General features: G+C 50.3%; 1 protein-coding gene across 1 annotated transcript; it reads right to left on the bottom strand.

Moving 5' to 3' along the window:
- Nucleotides 1-4,880: 4,880 nt before the first annotated feature.
- PGPEP1 (pyroglutamyl-peptidase I) lies at nt 4,881-21,169 on the bottom strand. The gene is made up of 5 exons (XM_069878288.1): nt 21,113-21,169; nt 17,747-17,799; nt 12,758-12,874; nt 11,587-11,819; nt 4,881-10,923 (listed from the first exon to the last, which is right to left on the bottom strand). The coding sequence occupies exons 1-5, from the start codon at nt 21,144-21,146 to the stop codon at nt 10,731-10,733; spliced, it is 630 nt and encodes a 209-aa protein (XP_069734389.1). The 5' UTR covers nt 21,147-21,169; the 3' UTR covers nt 4,881-10,730.
- Nucleotides 21,170-21,396: the final 227 nt, after the last annotated feature.

Here is a 21,396-nt window from a genome sequence, read left to right as displayed (position 1 = left end):
GGGGCTGCTCCCCACCACCTCCCGTGCTCCCTGAAACCACAAATCGGGTGCTGGAGGGGGGATATTTGCAGCAAATCCTGCCAGCAAGGCAGGTAACACTTTCCCATGGCCTATTTTTCAGCCAAGGGAGAAGAAGGGGAGGGCAGCCCAGCTTCCCGTATCTGCTGCCACCACGTGAAGCTCCACGCAGCCCTTTGGCTCCGTCTCGAGGGAAGCTGGTGGCTGGAGGCAGCTTCACAGCACTTCCAGGAGTAACTCAGGATAGAAAAAAAAAAATTGATGGAGGCAAGGAGCGCAGCCAGCCTCAGTCAAATAACAAGGTTTGTTCCATCCTGCCTCATCCCAGGTCTGGAAATGGGTGCAGAGCGATGGGAGAGGAAGGTTCTCGCTCTGCTGCCAGCGTGAGATGCTTGGGAAGCCTCACTCTGTGTTTTCTCAGCGCTGGACAACGTCATGATGAGTCGGCAGAGTGGATACTGTCTTGACCTTTAGACGTTTCTAAATAAAAGACAAACAGGACGGGTCAGGTGGGCAAAACACAGTTTGCCCCCTCATGAGAGGGATCGCATTTTTCTCCGTTTGCCTCAGAATTAAAGCATCTGCCAAAAAATGAGCTTCTGCTCCCCTTGGGCAAAGCCGTTTTGGCCTCGACTGCACCCGCGGTCACTGATTAACTCGAATTCCCAGCCGCCCTGGCCGGGCAGCGCAGGACGTTGCTCCAATCCAGCTACAAAAATGGAATTCTCACCGGAGAGCCCCTCGTTTGCCTCTCCAAACGCCTCTCGTACGGTGATGCGGAAGGTTCTCCGCTGGCAACGAGCGTCTTCCCTGGAACGGGCTCCCTGAGGGATGCGCGGGGTAAGGGCTGGGCTCCAGCTCGGATGCTTTACACCTTGTAGATGGGATTTCCCCCTCAGCAGACAGAGATAAGGGCTCAAGGTCATCACCTACCCGAGGAGCAGGCGACAAGCTCAGCCTGGGCAGAGTAGAAGTGATGAATACTGAGAAGCAGCTTTAGAAAGAAGCTTTTCCACCACGTGAGCCTCTTTCTGTTCCAAAGGGGAGGTATCTCACCCCTCCAAAGGACTGGACCAGCCCTTCGCTGTCAAGGGAGGGGATGCTGCCCCTCTATTTCTCTCCTGGGAGACCTCACCTGCAGGATCGTGTCCAGTTCTGGAATCCTCAACATAAAAAAGGAGATGGAGCTGTTGGAACGGGTCCAGAGGAGGCTACAAGGATGATCCGAGGGCTGGAGAACCTGTACGAGACCAGGCTGAGAGAGTTGGGGTTGTTCAGCCTGGAGAAGAGAAGGCTCTGAGGAGACCTTAGAGCAGCTCCCAGCACCTGAAGGGGCTACAAGAAAGCTGGAGAGGGGTTTGGGACCATTGTTCTCCCTCTGGACGGTGGCACTGAGCCCAGAAGTGAAGCACAAGGGAGCAGCAGAGGGAAAGCTGTGGCTTTAGACCTTGTTCAGGCTCCAGAGGGACCCAGACGAGCTCTTCCTCCAAAAACCTTCCCACCATGGAGCAGGGAGAGGGAAAGAGATCCAGGAAACCAAATCCAACCTCGGCTCATACCAGAGCAGCACCTGTGGCACCGAGGAAAGCCCAAGAGATGCGACAAGGGAAGGAAAGCACAGAAAAATCCTTAAAGATTTGAAGATTCCGGGTGTTTTTTTAATCGTAAGGCACAATTTTGGATGAGGTATGAGAACGAAAGCAGCTGAAGGATCGAAGCGAGGTTGCTCTCAGCCCAACCTCTAACATAAATAGATTGATGCTTTTGTGAACGGGGCATGGACGAGGCTTCTGTGCCCGTCAGGAGGGAATTAGTCACTGGAGCGTGACTTGGGGAAGGGCTGTGTACACAGGGCACGTGGCTCCCGCACCGGAGCATCCACTGCAGCGGGAAGCGGCTGAAGAGCAGCAAAGAGAGACTTTTCCCCCAGGGCTGAGCCGCGATGCCAGTTGGGAAGCGGCCAAGAACACCCCAGCCCAGAGCAGAGGAAGGTTTGAACGTCCGTTTGTATCTCCTGAAGGGCTGGATCCAGAGGATGAGGCACCTCCAAGCAGCAGGGAAGGAAAAAGCATGGTTGAAATGTCTTGGCATGCGGAAATGCTCACGCAGAGCATCATCCCTCGGGTGGGAAGAGCATCCCGGGAGTTCTGCCCTGCTCCGGGAGCCTCTTTGTCCCCTGTCTGGGTGCAAGAGGCAGCGAACCCTGACCTGGGACTAGCCTGTACACGTCTCCACCGAGAGCAGCAAGAGCTGCTCGGAGCAGGCAGGAAATTCCAGCCATTCCCCTGCACCAGATCCGCAGCTGCGAGTTGCTGCTGGGAGCCCTGGGGAGCCCTTTGGCAGCGGCTGCACCGGAGGGTGGGCTCCGCGGCACCTTCGCTCGAGGTCAGCTTTGATTCGCAAGCCGGGCGAGCAGCCTGCCAGATGGACGCTACCCAAAAATCCCACCTCGTTTACGAAGGGTTTGGAGGGCTCGAGGAGTGGGGGAGGAAGAAAAAAAGGGGGAACAAAGCGGGCTGCTAGGAGAAAGAAGTTAAGATCGCCGAGGAGCCAGTCCACCAGAGATCTCCTCCCAGCTCTCTGGGTCCGCAGCCAAGGAACCCAAGCGGGATGCTCTGTGATGAGCTTCCTCGCCACCGACAACCGAAACCTTCGCTCTGTCCCTCCGGAGGGTTCTGGTTGCAAAATGACCTCATTGGCACACGGCTTACCCAACAGCATGACATCACTCTGGAAACACCACCTCGCAGGAAAAGCTTATCGCCTTATAAAGCGAATTAAAACGAGAGTGATTGCATCAGGGTGAGAGATCGCGTCCTCTCCAGGGAGCACGTGAGCTGGCTCACGCTTGGAAGATCTCAAACTACCCCGGTGTCCGGCGCACGCTGGCTCTCAGCGAGTATAATAAAAGCAGGAGAACGACAGAGCGCTCCGTCTCTGAAGACGAGGCTGGGCAACGCGGCGAGCTCACCACAGCAGCTTGGGGAAAAGACAAAACCAGCAAAGCGAGACAGAAAAGGCAGAGATTTCAAAAGAACTGTCAACGTTCCCTTTCTGATCCCACCCCTGCAGTCACAAACCGTGCAGACCGTCCAGACCAACAGCCTCGGTGCAATCGTCGCTTGTGCCGCAGGACCCGAGGCTGAGGTGTTGCCTCATTTCCTCCCATCTCTGCAATATCAGCAGTCCCAGAATTATGGAATGGGTTGGGTTGGAAGGGACCTCAAAGACCATCCAGTCCCACCCCTGCCATGGGCAGGGACACCTCCCGCTGGATCAGGGGCTCCAAGCCCCATCCAACCTGGCCTTGAACCCCTCCAGGGGTGGGGGAACCACCACTGCTCTGGGCAACCCTCACCGCAAGACATTTCTCCCTAAAACCTCACCTCAATCTCCCCTCTTTCAACTCAAAACCGTTCCTTCCTCATCCTTTCCCTGCCCTCCCTCATCCAGAGCCCTCCCCAGCTTTCCTGGAGCCCCTTTCAGTGCTGGAAACTGCTCTAAGGTCTCCCCAGAGCTGAACAACCCCAACTCTCTCAGCCTGGCCTTGTAGAGGAGGTGCCCCAGCTCTTGCATCATCTCCATGGCCCTCTTCTAGATTCACTCCAACAGCTCCGTGTCCTTCGTGCGCTGAGGACTCCTGAGCTGAACGCAGGGCTCCAGGTGAGGTGTCACCAGCGCAGAGGTGGAATGCTGGTCCTGCTGGTCCCGCTGCTCTGGACGCAGCCCAGGATACGGTTGCCTTTCTGGGCTGTGGGTGGTGGAAGTCAGGACCTCAAGAAGCCCCCTGGGACGGAGCTGGAGCTGTTGAGGTGTTGTTGCACATTCAGGCTGTCCAGGTCTGACTCCGAGGGTGAAGCTGTGCGTGTTCCAACTGTATGGCAGCACCATCTGGTGGCACCAACCCTCCTCCTCGCCCCAGTTGGCTCCCAGTCAGGACCAGTGGCAGCAGGAACAGGGGGGCAGCCAACATAAGGATGTCCTCAGCCCAAACCAGGTTGCGTGGATTGAGAGCAGCCCTGAAACAGACTCGGAGGTGCTGGTGGATGAGAAGCTCTTGTCCCATTTCCAGTTTAGGATGCAGGGAAGCAACTCCAGTCGCTGGAAGAGTGGGGCTCCAAACTCCGCTCTCCAAGACCCAAGCAGAGCTGCTCCTCTCAGCCTTTCTCTATGAATAACAAGAATGAAAACCAAAATCTGAGTAGAATTGGCATTTTTGGTGCAAGAAATATACAAGGTGGGTTATTAATCGTCTTTTTGTTGCTGTCTGCCAGAATTATCCAGCTTGGAGTGCAACGGTTAAGTCTTAAACTCACAAAGAAACCATTTCATAGTTTTTTCTCCCCAAAGCTTTCGGGATCACAGGCTCTTGGGAACCAACCTCGCTGCTGCACGCTTTGAGGATTCTTCATCAGATCAGGGGAAAGACGCAATCCTGGGCGTCGGTGCCTGAACACCAGTAACGCTCAACAAGTTTTGTACAATTATTTCCATTCATAAGAGCAGCTGCTCCTCTGTTCAGCCACGAGGTCTAGGCTGGGGCTGCAAAAGCTACCTCAAGGTAAGAAGAAAGAACATAAAAGAGAAAAGAAACACAGCTACACGGTAGATAACGTTAAGATCGAACTTCCAAAGACTGTTCTGAATAACACCACACAAACACCTGAGACCTGTGGTTGAGGTCTAAGAGAAGGAGCCCAAAGAGCATCTGTTCTCACGATGAGAGAGAGCAGAGCATCCCTGCAGCCCAGGGCTCGTCTCCACCAGCAGCAAGTGCTTAGGAAATGGTTTGAACCCCAAAATGCCACTCTACAAAAGACATTTTTAAAAGTGACTCGTTAAAGAACACCAGGAGCGCGAGTTAAACTCTTTATTTACCTTGAAACATCGGTTTAATTCTCAGTTACAAAGTCCAGTCTAGCAATCGCAAGCTGAAGGTTTGTTACCGGTTCTTTATTACACAGCCCTTTTTGTGACACGCGAGATTGTTTGGTTTTACAAGGCACTGCAAGAACACACTGAGAAAAACAGAAGCCTCGACAGATTGAGAATTGCAGCTCCAAGAGTCCTGACAGGCAGGAGATTAGCAGCTCCTGAGACACCCAGACAGACAACTGGTTATTTCACCACGGTTCACGGACGGGGGACCCGACAGGCTGGGTGATGCTGTAAACACACACAACAGAGCCCGAAAAAAACACGTAACCTTAAAGAAGAGATGGAATAACCTTCACAGATTTGGCCAACCCAACCGAGAGCGACAGCAAAGTGGCAAACCCTCTGTTTTATCGGCTGTCAGGTCCGAGCGGGCGTCAGAAAACCTCGAGGACTCAATCCAGTGCAGTTTCTGAAGAGCATCCTTGGATAAAGGGGACACTGAACAAGTCCAGCAGTTTCTCCCAGTGCCAAAAGCCCAGTCTTTCCAACCCCCTGATGTGCAAACGGCTCAGCTGGCCCCATCGCCCCCACTCCGCTTTCCCAAAGCGAGCCCAGCACAGGACAAGGCACTCCCTGTTTAATCAAAGTAAACATTGGTGATTTAAGAAGCTGGTGCAATAGAAAACCTGAAGGTGTATTTAAGTAGCACAGAGTTTTATCTAAGGGCAGTGTGTAGTTTCATTTCCTAGACTTAATTCCTATCTATGGGGAGGTATTTTCTTCTCTATTTCATCTTAGACAGAGCAGAAGCAGATCTCAGGCTTCAGTTAACATGATGAAGAACTGACAATACCCTCAGCTCCAGAGGTTTGGCAGAATCTCAATCCCATCAGGTAAGACATGAATCAGACAGGAATACAAACTTTTAAGAAAAAGTGCACTTTATACTGCAAAACATTAGGGATTCCCGTGCAAAAATAACAAATCCATCTACTTACGGTATCAACTAGGGGTATTTTATCCAAGCCAACAGAGAAAGTCAGAAAGAAAACCTTTACAACTCTGAAATTTCTCATTGAAATATCACCGGATACAGATTAAAGTAAGGAAAGGAGACGATAGGAAGGAAGTTACTTTGTGAAAGTAGGTACAAATTAATTGTAGACAAGTTTATAACCTGCGCTGAGAGATGAGGCCTGGAAATCATAATTAAAAAGCATGTAAGTGGACTCCCTCCATCTAAACACACCGGTTCCAGTCAGCTCGCGAACACCACCACTGGTGTCCGAGCACCAGCTGCGTGGCTGGAGTCAGAAACACTCTCCAAGTTAAAAGATGCACAAGTCACCGCGAGCTAAACCATGAAACAGCATGGTCAGCCCAAAACCGCTGCTTTAGGCTGGTGCTACCTCTCATGTTTGCGAGGAATTACCAAACGAATTGCTTACATGGTTTCCCAGTTTTGGTTTTAAGACGCTCCTCCTCATGCAATTCCTTTTTTTTCACGTTTCCTAAGAGCCTACACGCAAGACCAACAATTTGTCACTCAGTCAAGTGAAGATTATTCGAGTATTAGAAGAAATTCCACTGGATTATGACTTCTTTTAGCTTTTCCATTAAGGAAAAATACCAGTGCTGGGAGTCTGCGCTGCCCCTTTGCGAGTCCCCAGGCCTGGAAGCTCCTGGGCTCTTACTCCAGGCCTGGCACTGTATGACAGCAACCCGAATAATCCCCTTTGCCAGCTGACTGAGGCACTGAAAGGTTAAATATTGCCTGTACGACCAGCAGAACAGTGAGAGACAGGGGAGCTGGAATGCTACATCTATGTGTGGCCATCTGTGTGCACACACACAGGTGGCACAGGGTCCTACCTGGCTCAGCACAGCACAAACCCTACTGAGACAGAGATAAGCCCTGGTTCAACAAGCCCATTTTCCTACCCGATGCATCAGGCTACGCTTTACAACGCGATGTCGCATGCAAAACGCTTTCTCAATTCCTGCAAGGAGTCAGCATTGATCTCAGATTTACCCTGGACACCTTTGAACCTCTCTCCTCTCTGGGGTGAAAGCAAAGCAACCGGTTGGCGTTCCTGAAGTCTTAAACTTCCAAATTGTATCTTCCAAACTTCCAGGCCCCTCCTGGACTCTCGAAGCTCAACAGTTCTTGGCTGCAGTCTCATGTCACAACCACACTCAACACCTCTCACCATCTTCATGACCTTTTCATCCCTTCCCACTACCACCACGTTTAGGAGGAAGCCACCAGGTCGGGGAATCCTCCAGGTAAGCGTGAACTGCTCCACAGGATCTTACGGATTTGAGCATCCTTTCCATAAGCTGCCAAAAAAATACAAAGAGCTTCTATCAATGGGTGTTACCTTCAATCACATCATGGAAGGACTTGAGTTTGAAGGGATCCATAAGGATCATCAAGTCCTCTGTGAATCTCTAAGGTCAAGAAGCTTTTCAAGCCCATCTTTTCTTTTTGCTGTGTTTTACAAGGCAGTTCAATCCACAGGGAGTATCTCCAGACATCACAACCACCATGAAGGAGTTTACAAGTACCTGGAGTTCCTCAAAATCCTCCGCAGTGTTTAATAACCGAAACAATTAAATCGTCACCAACAAACCCCGTCAACTCGTCAGACAGCTCCTACTCCAAGCTCTTGGCAAGCAGATAAAATGACAGCAGACCCGACACAGCGGAACCTCCCTAATTCTCTCTTCCACACAAAATACCTTCACCCCTGTTTCTCCACAAAGCGGATCCCCAGAGAGGATTTTGCAGTCACAGGATTCCAAAAACGTTGCCAGCTTTTGCATTGTATTAATTGCAGGCACAGTAATTAACGCTAAACCTGAACTTCCTACGCTTACTCCTAGCAGGAAATGTTTAGTGGTTGGCAACAGGTCTCCCAGTCAGTACAAATTAGCAAATTCTATTTATTGATGATCTGGAATAGAAAGCAGAGAGGAAGCATTACACAAAATATCAGCTCTTCGAAGCTCTGTGCCATTTTAACGTCATCTTTCCAAAGCAAATATGCTTGCATAGGGAAAGATATTACCAATCAATGAATTTAACCAAAAGCTTTTGAAAAAACAAAAAGGATTCAATTTAGGCTGGATTAAATAAAATTAGTTAAATGCCATTTTTTAAATGTTTCGCTATACAAATCTCTCTACCACCAAGACAGCCTTTACAAACACAGCCTCTGAGGACTAATTCTCAACAAAACCCCAAGGATTATAAAATAAATTATGTTTCCTAAGAAAGCAATTGCCCGGAAGCTTCAGAAAAACAGATACCGAGGAAATGTGTAGCTCAAAGCCACGTTCAGAGCAAAGTATTACCAAAAATGAGACTTCTAACACTGACACGGCCACCACTGCAGTCCTCGGACAAACAGCGGGCACGGGAATCAGCTCAAGGACTTCTCCATGAGCAGCCAAGCGGGTCCAAGGAGAAGATGGATGGACCAGCACGGAGAGCCCCCTTCCACGATGATGGGTTTGGAGCTGCTCCTCCTCAGCCACATCCAGGGGGATCTCCAGGGCTGCTCCGAGGAAGCAGAAACGTTCAGCGGACACGGACAGACCAGCCCCACGGTGCTTAGAGACGTTCATTGCTAGCGGAGCGCAGCCAGAGACCTGTCTCCAAACCTCCAACCAGCCCTTCCTACGGCCGCTCCGATTCCACCGTCATCGTCTTGCTATTCCCTCACTGAATTGTTTTCCTCTTCCACTCCCGTTTTATTCCCAACTACATTACACGTAAATTAAATAGCATTACCGAAAATCACTTAACTGAACTTAGCAGAATACAGGAATCACTCCTCATTTAAAAATTCAGCAGCTACGATACACCGACAACAAAACCTTCCTACCAGATAAAGGAACAAACCTACAAGATAAGCAGCTCGACTACCTGCAAAAAAACGTGTCAAACCGCGAATATTTAAACAAAATATTAAATATAATAAATTACCGATCAGAAAGTCTGCCTGCCCGCGGACAATCTGACAAGTGCTACTTCAGATCTGAACCCGTGAGAGGGTATTTACTTGGAAGGCAAAACTCCTGTGAATGGGAAAGCCTGTCTAGGAAATACAGCAGGAATTCCCTCGGGAAAGCAGTCTGTCCAAAGGTCTTCACACACGGGTCCCCTTCGCAGAGTTATCACAACGGCAGAAGTCTTCATCCTCTCTCCAGATTCAGGAGGAGAAAAGGTGTTGCCTTGGTCGCTAGACTTCTACTGGAAAACAGGACGTTAAGGGCAGCTCTCACTGAGAGATACGACAGCGGAATCATCCATCATTTGAAAAACTAAAATAATGGTATTTTAGAACGTTTCAAATTGCTGTTTATATATACATATATATATATATTTGTAGGAGTATTAGAATCAAATCACAGACCTCTTCATTTAAGTGGCCTCTCAATGAGACCTACTGGTCATCGAGGATCAATTTTTTGCCTGTTCCCACTGTAACATCATCTGGTTTGTGCTGGAGTCTTGTAATTCGGAAGGAAACGCACACACAGGACAAGTGTCAGCCACTGCTAAAATCCCACTTAGAACCTGTACAGACACTTCCCCAAAATAATTGTAGGGAAAACTCACATGAGAACCAGCACTTGGCGCCCTCCATTGGGAGGGGGACACTAAAACAACCCAGAATACTCAATTGAAGCAGAATTCCTAGTTTTCAAATAAGCAACTCTGATTTACAGTGGGAATAAGATTTTAGATCTGATTTGGCAGAATATCTTCTAATCAGCGCAGTCGCATATTTATGCCTGTAATAAATCAAGGAGGCAACTCTGAATTTCAGTTAAACATTACTCTTCTAACCTTTAACAAGAACGAAAATTTATAACTAGGGAAGTTATAAATTACTCAGCCTTCCCCTTAAAAATAGCAGCTAGCACCAAGAGTCTAGGATAAAGATCTCCTGCGGAGAAAGTGGCCTTTAGCAAAGCTATTTAACCACCACTGATTTGCTTTATACACACAGGAACAACGTGTTTTGTACAGGAGGTATACGGTTGACTTGAGTGAGGAAGGTGGCACCAAAACCATGATAAAAAAAGGGCATTTGGAGATGTTTGGCGCAAGTTAGGCTCATCATGTGTACAAAAAACAGCTCTCCTGCTCTACAACAAAAGGAAGCCAAAGCACATCCCTTCCATCCGCAGCTACCGGTTAACCAGGACATTCCAGAGGACCCTATGAATATTTGGACAATGTGGGATGAGAAATCAGCACCTAAAATAATTTTCCATCTCGGCAAACCAATTTTAAAGACTCCTTGTCTCCACCACACGCTGTTTTACAACAGACAACCCCCACCAGTCAAACTCTTTCCAGCTGTACTTTGACATATAATACCCTATAACCTATAACTTGGGCCAAAATAACCAAACCAAAAGGAAAGCAAATCTTTCAACTTAAGAACCACTCATTAAAAGATGGGGTTATCGATTCCCTGCACCTGAACAGCAAGTGCAGATGAGAAACTTTCCATCTGCACTGTACGAGACCAGTCAGTAGCTGTCACTGGCTGACAGATGAGCTCTGGAAAGCACAGCACACGCCTCAGTCACGTCAGAAATGAGTGGTTGCAGGTGGTTTAAAGAAGAGGTTTTGAATCCTTTGTTGCCTAGGCTGAAATGCACACATTGGACAAAAAAAAAAAAAAAGTCAATTTTTAGAAGTGGAATTTTCCTTGCTGAAGTCTCCAATTCTGGGTCTGTACATTCCAGACCTTTTTTCCCCAGTAGCAGAGGAAATTTTGGAAGTGCAATACCAGGATAGCATCTGCCCACTTTCAGTGTTCATGCTGACAATTGATTTTGTCTTCAGAATGCTCCAAAACATCCAGCATTTCCTCGATGATAGCCTGTAGCGCCCGACCCAGCTGTTCTGCCGTGTACGGTTTTCCCAGCGGAGGCACGTGAACGAAAGCCGACCTGCCGCAGCTCTGGTACAAGGAAGTGTAGTACGTGAAGTCACAGAGGTATCTGAAACACAGGGATAGAACTCATTTAGCAACAAGCGACAGATGCAGCATGCAAACTGAAGGAGAGGATGAACTGTATTCTTATCGTTCAGCATCGCAGCAGAATCCTGCAAATAAAGAGGGGAACGCGAGGCAGGTGTTGTCAGTCTGTGGGATTGCTTTAATCAGAGTGGTTTGGGTTGGAAGGGACCCCAAAATCCATCCAGTCCCACCCCTGCCATGGTCAGGGACACCTCCCACTGGATCCAGTTGCTCCAAGCCCCATCCAACCTGGCCTTGAACCCCTCCAGGGATGGGGCAGCCACCACCACTCTGGGCAACCTGGGCCAGGGCCTCCCCATCCTCACAGAAAACGTTTCTTCCTAAGATCTTATCTCAATCTCCCCTCTTTCAACTCAAAACTGTTTCCCCTCGTCTTATCCCTGCCCTCCCTGATCAAGAGTCTCCCCCCAGCTTTCTGATTTTTCTTAATCAGACCTAAGATAACAAAACGGAAAGATCTCTCTCTTTTCCCCGATGACTGGGCGACCACTGGAGAAGAGACACCATTGCCAACCCCGTGAGAAAGAAAAATTGTGTGAATTGTATGGATCTTGTGAGCGGAGCACGAAGGGAACACATGCTGCAGTGTGCGTTTTCCCCATCAATCACAGCTATCCCATACCTGCCAGCGTCCTTGGATATGGTGATGGTGACATCCAGCCCCAGTGCTGAGACTCTCTTGCACACCGTGTCCATGTCAATAATGGAATCGATGCATTCTGGGCCACCTTCTACGCAGCACTGAGAGCCAGGGCAGAACCGGCAGTTGTCCAAGCCTTTATAACCCACGTTATGGCCACACTTCTCCAAAGTTACCGTTGTTGCCATGCCCGAAACACCCACGTGAACCACCAGCTACAAGGGAAAAGAAACAAGTCAGAGCAACCAAACTCCAAATGGTGGGAAAACACAGCCCACCACTCCCAGTTACGGACTGATGGAATTGCACACTTCTTGAATGAATATTACAGTAGCGAGTCATTTTATCAATGAATTTCATAGAATCATAGAATAACCAGGTTGGAAGAGACCCATCGGATCACCGAGTCCAACCATTCCTATCAAACACTAAACCATGTCCCTCAGCACCTTGTCCATGCGTCCCTTAAACCCCTCCAGGGAAGGGGACTCAACCCCCTCCCTGGGCAGCCTCGGACAGGGACCAATGACCCTTTCCGTGAAAAATTTTTTCCTCATGTTCAGTCTAAACCTTCCCTGGAGGAGCTTGAGGCCATTCCCTCTCGTCCTGTCCCCTGTCCCTTGGGAGAAGAGCCCAGCTCCCTCCTCTCCACAACCCCCTTTCAGGGAGTTGGAGAGAGCAATGAGGTCTCCCCTCAGCCTCCTCTTCTCCAGGCTAAGCACCCCCAGCTCTCTCAGCTGCTCCTCATAAGACTTGTTCTCCAGCCCCTTCATTTGTGGGTCTAGTACAGAATTCTTCTTGTTTCACCCCCTCTTGGCCTAAATTAAGATGTACTCCGGGTGAAAACGAACGTTGGCATGTTCACAGCTGAGAGCAGCGCTGGAACAGCCCAGGTGGCACAGCCTAACCACAGGCTGTCTAGACAGCCCCGCGCAGCGGCCTCTTCACACCGGCTGCTCTCGTTAATTGGAGCACTCTGTTCCGAGCTATAAAATTCTACAAATTCACACTTTCTCGTGACAAAAGAGGAAAAGATCTAGCAAGGGACTGAACATACATTGAAAATGGGACTTCATGTTATGCTCGCTGCAGTACGAATGACAGATTCCAACCGTTTGCTCTGTCTTTTCTCCTCCTCCCTTTACTCACTCACTTGTGGGCTGTGCTTTTTCCATAGTGCAGGAATGAGCCTTTGCACTGTCTGGTATTCAACTGGGACCTCATAGACGTGCAGATCCACGTCATCTCGCAGTCCCAGCTTCTCCAGCTCCTAAAAACATAAGGAAACAAAACCAGGATGGTCAGACACAAGCTCGGAAGAGGAAAGTTTATTAGCAGAGTCTGCTGTGGAGGACTAATGCCAGCGTGCAGCAGGCTATGTAACCTTGTAAACACCACTGTTAAAAAACATATTGGGGAAGAAGAAAGGCATCTCTCCACCTGCGTTAACAGTTCTCACCCACAGGACTGTTAGTTTTGCTCTGATGTGTGTACAACAAAGCAATCAGCATTTAACTGACAATAGTTACCAGCAGCACCCACGCTCAGGAGGAAGGTTGGCTGCGTTATTCACAGTAGTATAAAGTTAGATTCGCTTCTTGAAAGAACTGGGTATTGCTAGAAAAAGTAGAATTGGGAGGATTATATTCATCGACTGCCCTGTCCTTTCTCAGGACTGCTGGCCCAGAGAGCAAACTCCCATTTGTTCCCAGACAAAGAGCTCTTGGGGTTAGGTGACAGCTCTGCCAGGCTGTGATTCTGCATCTGAGCGCCTTCACAAACACTGCAAACACTCCTCGTGTGAGAAACTGGAGCAACAGTGGCATACGCTCCTTAATGTATTTGTCTTCCTTTCATCTTGGCAGAATCTGGAATACAAAACAGCCCGATCCAACGTTAGCTTTATCTGTACCTCATACATTGTACCTCACTCTGCAACATGAGCTGTTACCAGTGCAGCGCTTCAGCTAAGGCAGTGAACGATTTCTCCCTCTGCAACGTTAACTAAAGCCATGCCTTGAAAACATCCCAAATATCCAGGCAATAAACACAGCCAATTTCCTTCAGGCCTTTTAAAACACCAGCATCAGACATGGCTTCTCTGGGCAACCTGTGCTAGGGCCTCTCCACCCTCACATGAAAACATTTCTTCCTGATACCTTATCTCAATCTCCCCTCTTTTGGTTTAAAACCGTTCCCCCTCATCCTGTCCCTGCCCCTCCCCAGCATTCCTGGAGCCCCTTTCAGCACTGGAAGCTGCTCTAAGGTCACCCCAGAGCCTTCTCTTCTCCAGGCTGAACAACCCCATCTCTCTCAGCCTGGCCTCATACGAGAGATGCTCCAGCTCTCAGATCATCTTCGTGGCTTCCTCTGGGCTCACTCCAACAGCTCCGTGCCCTTCCTGTGCTGAGGATTCCAGAGCTGAAAGCAGAGCTCCAGGTGGGGTCTCATGAGAGCAGAGGAGCAGAAACTTCAGGCTAGGTTTAAAATCCTTCTAAATTAAAAGACAGCTGAAAGGAGAGGACACGCTGAGGTTTCTGGACACCCCCATGACAATCCTACCTCCTCTCAGTCAGTGTCTTAGCACCCTTTCTTCTGTCATTATCAGCATGAGTTGTTTCTTTGCCCTTTCACACTTGCAGAGACAGACCACGGAGCGTAACACGACTGGAGATAACTAAAACACACTGCAAAGGCAAGAGTAAGACTCTCACGGACCAGCAGATATGAGCAACAACCACGATAAATCACTTGCTGTGGCTCCAAGGGCAAGTCTGATATTGAGGGCGAGTCTGATATTAAGGGCTCGCTGTATTGATTAGCGTCTGGCACACACAGACGTTCATTACCAGAGATGGATGCTAAGTGATGTTTCATCACATCTACTTTACACAACTATGCCTTCCGAACGCTGCCTGCTTTATGTGGTGCCTTAATATAAGGAGTTTACAAATGAGAGTATTCAAGCACAAGTCAGTCTCTTCAGGAAGATCTCCAGCGCGTTAATTGGTAGGAATTCATCATCACTTCTCTAAAGAGCGTGAAACAGCTCCTCGAGATGGATTTGACAGCGGGAAGTTTTACCGGCTGCGTGGAACAAGCACCCACAGCAAGTAAGAAACCTCGGGCTGTAGGAGCCACATCGCCCCAGTGACAGCTACCTTCCCCAAACGCCGCCGCGTTAAACCTTAGCTTTACAAATCCACAGCTTTCTTTTAACCAAACACAGTGTCCGCACGCTCCCATCCAGCGATAAAGACATCTACTGGCCCACAGACAACTTATTACCCACAGCCTTGTCTACCTGACAAACACAGCGAAACGAACACATCTGACCGATTCCCTGACCCCTCGACAATGCTCCCCTTTGTGCGTCTCTAATATCCTTATCAGGTCTGTCTAGACACCCTGACAGCAATTGTCCTTCGCAATGTCAGAACGCGCTCTGACCTCTCTCCTCCCCGGGCTCAGCCAGAAGCGCCTCGGGGGGATGAAGGCAGGAGCCCATCGGATTCGCAGCTCACGAGGCTCACCTGTGTCTGCACCTCAGTCCCACCAGGGAGGCTGAAACGGCACCCAGAGAGCCCGTTTCACGGACCCAACAGAGCGCCTGCTTCAGCAACAACTTCTTGAAAAGATGGTTCTTCCCCAGCCAAAATCCCAGCTGGAAAAATTCCTCCAGTGAAATATTAAAAAGATGCAAACGCGGAACAGCAAGTCCACATTAACACGGAACATTTTCACTGTAAGCCCCGGAAAAGCAAGCAGAAAGAAGTCATTCTCTGAATTTATGGGAAATCTCTCCCTTTTTCCCATAAATCTGAATTTATTGGAAGTCTCCAAACATTTCATCCCTGTGTTATTTTATTGGTACCGCCGCTACCCAAGGTACCTGTACAGTAACTATGTGTAAGAGGCGTTCAGTTTCCAGAAACACGCAGCTATCCTAGAAATCCACAGCGGGAAAAGCCGCACCGCGTCCCTGCTCCGTGTAAGCAGCCAAATAAACCCAAAAAGAGGACTGGAAGGAAAAGCAAAGAATTTTATCCTCAGGATGCAGGATAATAAAAGCTGTAATAAACCCAAACTAGCTTAGCCCTAAAGCCAGGCAGGATTTCGAGAGATTGTTTAATTGATTTTTGTGCTATTAAAATGCAGATCACACAGTCTGGGATTCAGAAACTCAGACACGCCTTTGTGTCCACTCCGCTCCATGAAGTCCCCTGTCTGAAACTCGCACAATACCCAACTCGCATGTGCTCAAAGACATGCTGTTCCTTTTTGTCTGGGCCTCTCGGGGCTGAGACGGGGGAAGGAAAGGCAAATCCTCCCCGCTGCCTCAACGCTTCAATTTGCGGTTCGCAGCCCGCGTTAGCCAGGATGAAGGTGGGTTCTGAGTGATCCCGCACCGCCGACTGTAGTTTTGTACTCTCGGAACAGCCATAAGCCCTTAAAACACCTTTAGAACGCAGGTGATCGTGCATCAGCCGCAGAGCCAAACAGCCACTGGTGCCTCGAGCTGAAAGATCGACACGCCGCTCCTCTGGATAGGAATTAGCCATCAGGTTTGGATTTGCAAGCAAACACCCACCGCTCTTCCTGCCCCAGAAGCACAATGCCCTTTTGTCTGTCTCCTCTGTGGATTGTTTACAATAACTGGCATTGCATGAAGAAGAACCAACCAAATCAAACGGCCTCACCACTAAATCTCAGTTGCTTTCCGTGCCCCTCCAGCTTGCATTTTTTCCCCAAATTTAAGCCGAGCAAACCTTCACCCGGAGAGCTTCCTTTCCAAATGTATTCCAAAAGGCTCTCGGAGGCAAAGGTTTCATCTTCTCCTACCACCCAACACATTAGACATCTGGACATTAGTCGGCTGTAATTGATTAGAGTTTGTGATTTAATTTAAAAGCATTCTAAAGAAGATATTAATCTTGGCTCTGAAGGGAAGAGAGATGTGTTGGGGAGAAAAATAGATTTAATTCCCTGGGCAACTGTGCTAAAAGGTGCCCTGGAATTCCCAGGAGCTTTGTCATAAACCACATCCAGAAGTGACAAATAAGGAAGAAGGGGGATAATGTGGCATTGTCCCTCACTGACGTTTTTACACCAAATAGTCTCAATTCTCAAGTTCAGCTGGGCATCCAGCAAGAGTCTGGATCTCTTCTTCATTGAATCATGGAACGGTTTGGGTTGGAAGGGATCTCAAAGCCCAGCTAGTTCCAAACCCCCTGACGTGGGCAGGGACACCTCCCACTGGATCAGGGGCTCCAAGCCCCATCCAACTTGGCCTTGAGCCCCTCCAGGGATGGGGCAGCCACGACTTCTCTGGACAACCTGGGCCAGAGCCTTCCTGCCTCGTTTGTGGATCTGTCAGTGTTACAGATGAACAGGCTCATGTGGGTGCGCAGCTACAAGTGGCAAAAAGGTGATTTGTTAAAGCACGTATGACCTGCTGGAGCAACAATCCTCCACAAGCGCTCTTGTCTCCAGCCGGTTCCATCTCCATCGGTCAAGCAACCCTTGCCGCTGCTTCCCAACAGAGAGGGGACGTTGGATCCGGGCCACAAATGCTGCCCAGTCCCCCCATAGCTCCCGGGAGCAGGGAGCTGCAGAGGGAACCGAGGGGAAAGGAGGCAGCGGTGGCTGCTTTGCTCTGGATTCAAAGCCCTGACACTCGCCCGACGCTGCAGGATGTCTGACTTCACAAGACTATGGGATGGAAGTCACGTTATGGATGAGACTCGGCTCAAAGGTTAACCAGCTCTCAGACCCAGCTGAGAGAGAAACTAACAATTCCTCTGGGTTGGTTTGTTTGTTTATTTTGAATTCTCTAGGGCAGAGGAAGATTCCAGGCACCCTGTCCCCTTTAACATCGTTCCAACCCAGAGCATTAGCACACGAATTCCTTACAGTCTGAGCTACATTAACTCAGTCTCTTTAAATTCTACCAGCTAAGACATTGTTTTCTACGAAGCGAATAAAACATTACCCAGATGAGCACCGGGATGCCTGGAGCGAGCCGGTCTCGGGCGATAAACTGGGAAGTCAAGTTATAAAAGAGCTGCAAACTAAAATCTCTACGGATATGTTATCAGCATGGCTCTCCTTTAACTTGTTAGGAATGAAGTTGTAGTGTTACCTGAACCGCAATCCAACTGGCATTAACAGCATGCTCTCCAAACGGACCAAACCCTGGAAGAGAAGGAAAAATCCACAGTGGTGAAGTCATCCTTACAGGTTAGACTGAACTTATAAGCTGTGAAGAGGTCTGTGCTTTCCTAGTCCATATATCCTGAAAGAAAACCAACTTCTAATGCCCAATCCTTATTTATCGTAGAATCGTGTAATGGTGTGAGTCGGAAGGGACTTAAAAGACCATCCGATTCCACCCCGTGCTACGAGCAGGGACACCTCCCACTAGATCAGGCTGCTCCAAGCCCCATTCAGCCTGGCCTTGAACCCCTCCAGGGATCCAAGTACCAAATAAGAGACCTGGACAGGAACAGTTGGCCTGAACACTTTTTACCATGAAAGAAAACAACAGCACGCCTTAGAGGAACTCTTGCCCCAGCTGACACCAGGGAAGCACATTTCTCCCTTCCTGACCGGGTCAGAAAGGCTTGTTATTAGCAGATAAGTTGACCGATGTCACAGAATGAGAATGATTATTGGATTTTCTCTTCCTGACTGTTTTAGCCCACAACAGGTGCTTCCACAAGTGCAGACCAGCCTGCCTTTCCTCTCTGCTCCGGTCTTCACCCAGATCCCCATTCCTTCCTTAGGAAGAAACAAACGGAATGCTGCTGACAACCCACCCGCACCCAGCAGCAAAGGTTACAACAGTGTGATCAAAAATACTTACTCACCAGATCTGAATTTCCTAATGAATAACTTAAGAGTTAACTAGTAATCCATAACATCTTTCCCTGAGCCAGCACACAAAGGTTAGGCCATTTATCTGGGCGAAGCGTCAATAGGCGCTAATTTAAAATGTCAGAGGTACCCTGTGAGCCTAATGCAATTAGGGGACATAAATTGTGTCTAACTCGGGAGAGGACTGGAGAGTGACTACCAATATCGGATGACTCGTTAATGGAAACGTTCTACGCGCTATCAGCAGCGACCCTGAGGTTGCACCGCGCACGGCAGGCGGAAGGGATTTGCACGGCGCAGGTTTGTCCACGCTGACGGGTCTCTCGCAATCCAACCCGTGGCAACAGCTCCTCAAAGTAAATCTTCCAGAGGTTCCCACAAAATCCCAGTGAGTGTGCGTCCCCTGAGCAGAGCTCGATGTGATCTACGGGCAAACAAGTCCAATCATCAAATCCCTTTTCTGATGCCTCTGCGAGTCCTGTGGGCTCTGGAAACAAACCATCGTGCCCTGCCAGGCTTCACAGAATCATTGAATCGCATGGTTGGAAAAGACTTTTGAGATCACCGAGTCCAACTCTACCAGTTCACTGCTGAACCATCCCTGAGCACCTCTTCTGCCTGTCTTTTAAATCCCTCTGGGGATGAAGACTCCACCACCTCCCCGGGCAGCCTCTGCCACTGTCCAAGGACCCTTTCAGCGAAGGAATTTCTCCTGATAGCTCATCTGAGCCGCCTCTAAATCTTATTTCAATCCTAAAGAAACCATAATAGCCTTAAAAAAAGAATTCAAATACATCTATTTTCACCAATTCTGCCACTGCAAGGCTGAAAACCCACAGGTGCCCATGAACGTAACGTAGCCCCTTAACTCCAAAGCCAAACTGGCACAAACACCACCACGGGCTCTCGCTCCTCTGGCTCATCTGCACAGATCCCTCACGTTTTCATTTCTGGGGAAGACAAGCAACTTCGTCAGCAGCATCGAACTCCGCCGAGCATGCCCAGGAGTTCCTCCACGTCCGCAGCCAGGCCCTCCAAGGCTCGTTACCAGCAAAACCTAATGAGCTTTGTGGGATTAGCTCCTTAAAGAGTTCTAAAACAGAAATGGCGCACAAATAACCCAACCTCAGCGAGGACATCGAACGGAAACACGATGATGGTGACACCGATGATGTTATCAACGCAGGCGGATGGGACAGGATAACCACTGGACTTTAGAAGCAGACTGAAAACAGGAGGAAAAAGAGGGAGGAGAAGCACTGCGAGCAGCAGAGCATTCACTGACACCACTTTTCTGTTTAGTCACCGCGCGGAGCAGCCGCTCCACGGGGGATACAGGGTTGGGAACGCCAGAATCCGCCACCTGCTTCTCCACTCTCCGTAACCGCTCTCTGCAAAGCCACTTGACTCCAATTAAAACCGCTCCAGCGCCTCGGTGACAACGAACCCCTCGCCCCCGCGCTCGCTATTCAACCGGCCTCGACTTCAGCTGCTGGGGTGAGGTGGGGGGGGGACCTGAATGGTTCCCGCGAGTTCCCCATTTGTCACAGGGCTGCCTGCCCTACAAATCAACCCGCTCGGCCTTTGTACCCGGGGGAAAGGAGCCTGACAAGCTCTCATCCACAACACCAGGGCCTTTCATTCCCTCACTCATTCTTCTGCCGCGCTACGTGGGTGATTTCGATAAGATCATGGACACCTTGATGCTATGGGATGGGGTGATCACAAACAAACGCGCCCCCCCCGCACCCCAAGAGCTTCTCCCGCTCCTGGGGAGTTTCAGCTCCCTTCTCTCTACAGGCAACAAACCCTTGGGGAGGATCAGGGATGAAAGAAGGGGATCCCCGAACCCCCAAGCGTTAGGAAAGGGGCTGCAAAGCCCCACACCAAAAAAACACACAACGCAGATCCTGATACCTGCCCCCCACCGCAGCCCCCCCTGTTCCCCGAAGCCCCTCAAGATGCTTTCCCCCATCCCCAGCGCTTGTCAGCCGCCCCCCAACACCCCACACAGGGAATAGCCCCCCAATACCCCACATACGGAACACCTCCCCCACAGGGAGAGCCCTCCCCTCGCCCTGCATAGAAAACAGACCCCCCCCCCAACAAGCTACGGCTCTCCATAACCCCACACAAGGAGCAGCCCCCCCTCTACCACCCCCTAGACTCCCCCCAAGGGGCAGACCCCCCCTCCAAGCTCCTGGCCATGCAGATCCCTCCCTCACTCCAAGGAATGGTCTCCCATCTCCCCCTCCCCATTTACCCCCTCCCTCACCCCAAGGAATGGGTCTCCCATCTCCCCCTCCCCATTTACCCCCTCCCTCACCCCAAGGAAGGGGTCCCCCACCTCCCTTTCTCCATTTACCCCCTCCCAGCCCCATCTGCCTCCTCCCTCACCCCAAGGAAGGGGGCCCTCATCCCTCTCACCCCAGAGAAGGGGGCTCCCACCTTCCCCTCCCCATTTACCCCCTCCCAGTCCCACACGGCCCCTCCATCACCCCAGAGAAGGGACCCTCATCCCTCTCCCCCCCCCCATTTGCCCTCATTCGTCCCCCTCACTCCCCCCCCAGTCCCCCTCACTCCCCCCCCAGGTCCTCCTCCCCTACCCCCTCAGGATACCCCCTCCCCGTACCCGTCACCACCACCGCCCGCCGCGGCTTCTCCATCGCGGCTCCGTCCCGTCCCGCCGCCGCCTCCGCCCCGCACTGAGCGCGGCCCCGCCCGCCACCACCGAGTTCGCTCCGCCCCCCGCCTAGAGCGCCACCCCCCCCACACCACCGACCGCTCCGCCCCTTTCCCCCGCCACCACAGAGCGCGCCGAGCAGCCCAGAGCGACCCAAAGCTACCACAGAGCACAGCCCTCCCGCTGCTCAGAGCGTCTCCACGCTACCACCGAGTACAGCCCTCCCGCTGCAT

Source organism: Phaenicophaeus curvirostris, chromosome 28, assembly GCF_032191515.1.
Source record: "Phaenicophaeus curvirostris isolate KB17595 chromosome 28, BPBGC_Pcur_1.0, whole genome shotgun sequence".
NCBI classification, from domain to species: domain Eukaryota; kingdom Metazoa; phylum Chordata; class Aves; order Cuculiformes; family Cuculidae; genus Phaenicophaeus; species Phaenicophaeus curvirostris.
Note: the sequence above shows the minus strand (reverse complement) of the source record. Positions and strands in the feature narration are given on the sequence as shown.

What these genes read in the sequence shown, in the direction of transcription:
- PGPEP1 (XM_069878288.1), bottom strand. Translation starts at nt 21,146, where the DNA reads ATGGAGAAGCCGCGGCGGGCGGTGGTGGTGACGG. An exon ending in CCAGTTGGATTGCGGTTCAG is followed by an intron (nt 12,875 to 17,746) that starts GTAACACTACAA and finishes TTATGTTTTTAG; the next exon opens with GAGCTGGAGAAGCTGGGACT. An exon ending in ATATCCAAGGACGCTGGCAG is followed by an intron (nt 10,924 to 11,586) that starts GTATGGGATAGC and finishes CCTGTGTTTCAG; the next exon opens with ATACCTCTGTGACTTCACGT.